The sequence below is a fragment of the Silurus aristotelis genome (assembly GCF_946808225.1).
Source record: "Silurus aristotelis genome assembly, chromosome: 19".
NCBI classification, from domain to species: domain Eukaryota; kingdom Metazoa; phylum Chordata; class Actinopteri; order Siluriformes; family Siluridae; genus Silurus; species Silurus aristotelis.
The window spans coordinates 21,191,747-21,198,636 of record NC_139592.1 but is presented as its reverse complement, the minus strand read 5'-3'; the positions used below and the strand labels follow the sequence as shown (position 1 = coordinate 21,198,636).

Here is a 6,890-nt window from a genome sequence, read left to right as displayed (position 1 = left end):
AGTGCATCTGCAGCAAGATTAAGATGATTAAGATAGATCAACATTGTATATCTGCAATAAATGGACATTCGGTGCAAACCAGATGAGGATGGGTTCCCTTCTTGAGTTTGGTTCCTCTCATGGTTTCTTTCTTATGCCATCTTAAGGAGCTTTTTTCTCGCCACAGTCGCCACCGGCTCGCTCGTCTCGCTCATATTCATTTTTTATCACCACATTATCTGTGTTCATTGTTGAATAGGTGGATAGATGGATGCATGGATGGATGCAGGGATGGATGGATGGATGCATAGATGCATGGATGTGCACGCCTTTTCTTTTGACGTTTTCAAACAGAGCTGACATTTTAGCGACACTCCCTGACTCTCAGTCTGCGCCTGTAAAGCCGCTAAGCTCTGGTCTTGCAAGTGACACTCCTCCTCCTCTTCCTCCTCCTTCTTCTCCTCCTCCTGCTCCTCCTCCACTCCTGTAGACCGGCTCATACAGACTCACTCAGGATTGCTCTTCTTCATCTCCACTCATTCTCTTTTCCTTTCTCTCTGTTGTATTTTTGCTGCAATGCAATTTATTCTTTAAACAAAAAAAAAAAAAAAAAAGGAGGACCAACATGACGGTGGATTTTGAAGACTGCCTCAAAGATTCACCCCGTTTTAGGTCGGTTTTTTTTTCGAATAATTATATATTTATACATTTACATTTACATGATGTCATTGGTTCTGCTAGCGATTTGGATTTCTCATTTTATATACCCCTCTATTGTTGTTGGTATTTTTTTTTTTCATTATTATTATTATTTATTTATATTATTTATTTGTTATTTATTTGTAAACGTACACGTCCAGGATAACAGATCCAGTTCTGGAGGAGCGTTCACTGTTCACTGCGTGTCTGACATTCTCATGGGTTTAGAGTCCAATCGTATATTTACAAATTATTATTATTATCATTATTTTAGCATAAAATCCTGGAATGCTATTTTTATATCTGTGTCCTTAAAATGAAATGAGAACAAAATGCTCCTCCAATCCTGTTCCCAACAACCTGTAGTCCTTGCTGGATGATTACAATAAACGGAATGGTCTCATTACTGCTGATTCCTGCGCTCTTGAACGCACCTTGGAATTTTTATTTTAATTAGATCCGACGCTAATTAGCGCCGAAAGTTTTCTTTTGTTCAGAAAATAGATTTGACAAAGCCCTAGAAGCAGAGAATCGTTTTAATACCTTTGTTTTATGGTCGGGTTGTGTCATTCATAGCAACATTTATTCATTTGTGCACGCAATCTATAGCTAGTGGTGTAACCTGCGTGTTATGACGTCATAACACCGTTTTGAATAAAGGTATTGGTGTTCAAATGTGTAATGCGACCCGAAGGCTAATGGGGCAGTTTATGTTAGGGGATGAAAAGAATAGAGAAGAGTGAATACCATGAGGACAGGAAGCCCAGGCAGAGTTGTGAGACCTTCTCTGTATTCTAAGACCCTCAGTACGAGAAGTGGAACGATGATGTGGTCGCTCATAGAAGTATGGATAAAACGCTTCTTGGTGTTCAATTTCGAATACGAAATGCTTCAAATTCCATTTGGTTGAAGCTTGAAAGTTGTCATCAGGTGAATTCATGTAGCAAAGCCCATCAGAGTATGTCAAATGTTTTGTTCATGAAGTTCAGAGTGCTTGAGGGAGCATTCATTAATTTGTTTGTCTATCTGTTCCTTATTACATTTATTCATTCGTTCAAGTTGTTTTCATTTTGGTGATCAAAGTGCATGGCAACAAACTGAGAAGGTTTCTTTTCCCAACCATGTATTCTGGTTCTCCAGATGCTCCTTTGAAATATATGGGAAGTGGTAACCCAGCGGTTAAGATCTTTGACATCTGATCAAAAGGTTAGGAGGTCAAATCCCAGCACCATCAAGCTGGGCTTTTGAGCAAGGCCCTTAACTCTGAACAGCTTATATAGCTTGTATAAAGGGACATAATTGTAAGTCGCTCTGGCTCTTTTCTGAAAGAGCCTCAGATGTTCCTGGGAGATATACGGGAAGTTTAGTGGTTAAGATGTTTTTGATCGAAAGGTCATGAGTTCAAATCTCAGCACCACCAAGCTGCCATTGCTGGGCCCTTGAGCAAGGCATTTAGCCCTCAACTGCTCAGGACATAACTGTAAGTTGCTCTGGATTCGGGGGCATCTGTCAAATGCCATAATAGTAAATATAGTCTCTTCAGTTGGGTCCTGGGTCCACCTCAGGGTGTCCATCCTTTTGTAGCGGGAACTGAACATCCTTGTAAGGTGTCCAAAGCATTGCTTTTTAAGGAAAAGACTGGAAACGAAAGTGCCAGTTTGATATAGAATTGACAGACACTCTGATTCAATGCAATACATTGGTCTCAAATTTCTCTTTTAAACCCACTGCCTTGTTTAATTGACGATGCATCTACCACTCTTATCATCCTGCCATCACATCCTGCACATACCCACCTCTGATTTGAATAATTTTCCAGACTAGGCAGAAGCTTTCAGACAGACGACTCAGCCACTTAGTGGAACATCGTTCTTAGCTCTCTATGAAGTATCGTCTATTCTCAGACATCTGATATTGGAGGGTGTAGAAAATGTACAAAAGATCAGAAAACAATTCATCAAACTGGGAATGAAAGAATTCCTTGATCGGTAGATGTTTTAAACATTTATAAAGGACATTTCTTTTTCTTCTCATCTTTTGCACTGCTTGCAGGTGGACACACGGTTCAGTTCAAGTACTTTGTCACAGAGTGTTTGCCTTTAAACATTAGGAGCCCGATATGTGGCCTTGCGATTTCAACCTTGCGTTAAACTGGAAATACTTCTGGCTAAATTTTGCATGTGGAAAACATAGATGCGTTTCCTCTCGGTACAAAAACGGAACATTTGGCAGGAAAGTCATGCTGGGTTTCGTCTGCGGGAATCCCAATGACTGAGCGAGAACCACTCTGTGTATATGGTCACTGGAAGGAGGTTAGTGTGAGTGTGTGTGTGTGTGTGTGTGTGTGTGTGTGTGTGTGTGTGTGTGTGTGTGTGTGTGTGTGTGCAAGGACATACAGTCTGTCGGACCTTTTCGAAGACGAGATGTTTACTCTTATTCTTGGAAGTTACCCAGGGCCTGCACTTAATGGTCTTTTTCATTGTAATTTTACCGCCATGGAAAAGAAAATCCCTAAATGTATGGAAAAATGGCCTTTTTAAGAGACGTTTTATGTGGATCGCTTGAAAAATGTCCGATGCACATGCGTCCTCATGCGACGTTACTGTGGTCGAGCAGTTTTTTTGTGTACTTCTACTTTTAAAAAATCTGTAATTTGACTTACTTCAGTATGTTTTGTTTGGAGTATTGGATTTAATTACAATTTAAATCATATCCTTTCTTTCTAAATTATAATGAAAGGGGGACAAAATTGCGTGCAGAAACGACTGCACTGATTGGTTGATGAGTAAAAGAAGAAAGAAAGAAGGAGACTGAATTCAGACAATGGTGATGCGGACTCAGCTGAAAGTGAAATGCTGTCGAAACGAAAGTTGTTTGAATTCTGGATTTGCATTTGCGATTTCTCTCATAATCACAAATAAAATTATAACTGGAGATATTTTATAGATTTTTTGTTCTTGCTCTTTAATTTGCAAAGGTAATAGTTTATATCTTTGTCCCCCTGCAGTTAAAAAAAGTATTAATTTTGCTACTTTTGTACTTTTACTTGGGTCGATTTTTAGACTGGTGACTTGTATTTAAGTAATTTAATTGAAGTAACAGTAGTTTTACACATTCCAACCAAATGACCAGAAAACCCCAAAACCGTTCAACCCCATCAACTGAGGAGATGGACGTGGAGCAAAGAACCATTGGGGAGTCTGGTGCACTGGGCTGACTCTACAGGTCGTGCGGCTGAGGTTAGACAAATAAAGGATGCATTCCTTTGCAGCCACATCCCCTTCACAGCAGCATGTGTGAAAGATACAGCGAGAGTGAGTGTTCTGCCGTGAGAGTGTGTAAGAGCAAAGCAGCAGATACCATCTTTCCTCCAAATCAAAGACTTCCAGACTCACTCGCAGTAATGGCTGCCATCTGGCTGTGTATCTGAGGCCTGTAGAGCAAAAGGTATTTACAGGAACCTACTCATGTTTATGTGTGAAATAACCATTTCTCAATCTGCTCTTTAATGGCTGTCCATGGACACCTTTTTTTCTGTCTGAGCTTCTTTAATAGTTTGCAACTATTTTTTCTTTGGTCCCGGGAAGACGATCAAACGTGGCCGGTTGACGCCCTGATTTTTATAAGCAGTGTTGTTTTGGTTTTTTTGGTATTTAGTCTGGTGCCGAGTCGATTTCAAGAAAACCCCATAACTCGAGTTTCATAATGCTGTCGAAAATGTTTCCAGACCAAACAAGCAGCTTGAGAGGAGCCTGGTGCATTAGATCTTATGAGGGAGGTAAAAGCAACAAAACCCGTTACATAACATCCCTGGAGGTAGAGACGAACGAAAGGAAAGAAAAGCCTGCTTTCGTTCATAATGCTCAATGTATTCCGCTTCCTTCGTGTGACAGCGCATGCTGAGCGTGGTAACTGCATGGGTGCTTTCACACTCTACCTCAAACGACCTCTTTATTAATGTTAATTCATAAGACTGGTTTGATCTGTGCCAGGTCTTGGTGAGGATTTCTTTTTAAACTGACTTCCAGGCTGGATCTGGTTTTCCAAAGTGGACCGAAGGCTCAATGGGATTTTTTTTGTTCTTTTGTGAAATTTTGGAGGGAACACATCCTTGGATTGGACAGGGTTTTTTTTGTGTGACTAAATTCGTTGTAACGGTACACAAAATTCACTATTCGGTACGTTTTTAAGTCACGGTTCGGTTTAGTTTAGAGGAAAGAGATGCAAAAACATAAAATCGCTTGTTGTTTTTTGAATCAACATTGTTTATTATTATTATTATTATTATTATTATTAACATTTGTGAACATCAACAGTTTTTAAAACAATTTTCAATAAAACACCTGCTTAGTTTAAATAAAATCAAATAAAATATATAACAATAAAATCTAATTAAAGCAATAGACTTTTTAAATATATCGATTACGTTTAGTCATCGATTAAATAGGCACAAATTAAATTGAGTAATAAAATAGAACACGTGTGTTAGACCCCATTTTGGTAATACACGTGTGTATATACGTGTGTTTGTGTTTTTTGTTTTTTTTGCATTTAACATTCAATGATTTTCCCAAATACTTTAACAAATGTCTACATTTAAGAAACGCACAAAATAGTTATTTATTCATAAATCAATTTATTTCTTTCATCCTTCATTCATTTAATTATTTATTTACTGCCTCGATGTGTGGAATTGTCAGGATTTTTTCCTCTTAAGAGAAATTCTTAAAGCTGGACATAAAACGCGAGGCGAATCCATATCGCAAGACATCGGCGATGACAGGAAGTGGCAGCTGTTTCACGCATACAACACGCAGTACAAATCGTGTTCCCGGGACGAATCGAACAGTGACACTGCGCTCAAAATGTGAGGTGAAAACGAAACAAATGTAACATGTTCGTGAGGAAACTCAGATTGCAACCATGTTTCGCACGAGAATTGCATTCGGTACACACGTGCGTACACTTCTAATCGAAATCAATTTATGATTTTAACCTCGATTTCCGGGTTCATTTTCAAAACGTGGTGCGCACATGGCAGAATTCCTCTGACTGTAATAACAACCTCCGGGATCCCCCAACGTTCCCTCTCTAGTTATAATTCTGGTGCTGAAAGATGTGGCGTCCAGCAGATTGGAGCCACCTGATCAAATATTATTAGTAAGTCCTCTTTTAAGACTGCTGTGTCACCCTGTGAGTCAAGCCCTCGAACATTCCTCAGAGTGAAATAGGAAATTTCTGTTTGATTGCATCGTAAGACTCAATCAAACTGTTTCAGTACGGAAAAATCCCCATGAAAATTCCCATGAGTCTCGTTTATCTCCGTTTGAAAGCAATAGACGAGGCGTAGTAAAAAAATAAAAACGGGCCCAAAAGCACGTCCTGATGGATCCTGGATAGTACAATAGCAATGCTGAAAAGTGTGCCACATGCACTGATGTGCAGTTTTTCCTGAACTATTTTTGAATCATGTAACAGGAAGCCTATGACTCTATTTGCAGCACGAATGACCGCACACACTGACTCTTAGTAACAGCATACAGTTAAACGTTCTTGTGTTTGTAGTTGTGGTCAAAACTCAACTATAGCGTCAAGTGTTACGGTTCTACAGCTGCAAAATCGATCGAGCTGAAGAAAAAAAAAAAAAGATCCTGTATTTAGCATGTTCGCTTAGTCATAAATCAAGCTTCGGTTTCTTTATAAGAAACTTACAGAGGATCTTTAAAATCTCTCAAACTCTCCCAAGGTTTATTTAATTCCCATGCATGTCTGCCCTGTATCTCGTCCGGCCTAATGTTCCTCCGCTGTGAAACTGGCTCTGTTCATTGGCCAAGCTCCTTCTGAGGCAGCTGCCGGATGTGTGGAGGCCTCTTCACCATGAGACTTCTTACTGACTCAGGATCATGAGCACATGAGAGGAAAAAAAGACACATGAATGAACCACCACATGGGAGTTAAGTAAGTTTCATGACTCTTGAGAGACCCTGATTTTTACGAGTGCTCTAGCAAAGGGTTTATTCACTATTGTCTTCTAAGGCCTACATTGTAATGTAATTTTGGAAAATTTGGAATTTTCCCTGACACCCACCCATCCCCCCCGGCTGTGCATAATTTTGTTTAATTTCAGTTCAGGATTTATGCTTTGCAATTTTTATTGTTACCGGCTATGTAATGATATCTAAAATATCACCAGGAAAAAATGAAGGGTTACA

The 6,890-nt window shown here is 39.5% G+C and overlaps 1 protein-coding gene across 2 annotated transcripts in view; it reads left to right on the top strand.

Annotated features, from left to right (window-relative positions):
* The first annotated feature begins 455 nt into the window (after positions 1–455).
* The window catches only part of acap3a (ArfGAP with coiled-coil, ankyrin repeat and PH domains 3a), a 48,120-nt gene continuing 41,685 nt past the window's right edge, over positions 456–6,890 (top strand). The window contains exon 1 of one of the 2 annotated variants that reach the window (XM_083569642.1): positions 456–651. In XM_083569642.1, coding sequence (XP_083425768.1) covers positions 605–651 — 47 coding nt within the window. In that variant the 5' untranslated portion in view covers positions 456–604. The remainder of the gene's footprint in view (positions 652–6,890) is intronic. The other variant, XM_083569641.1, reaches the window with a different exon arrangement.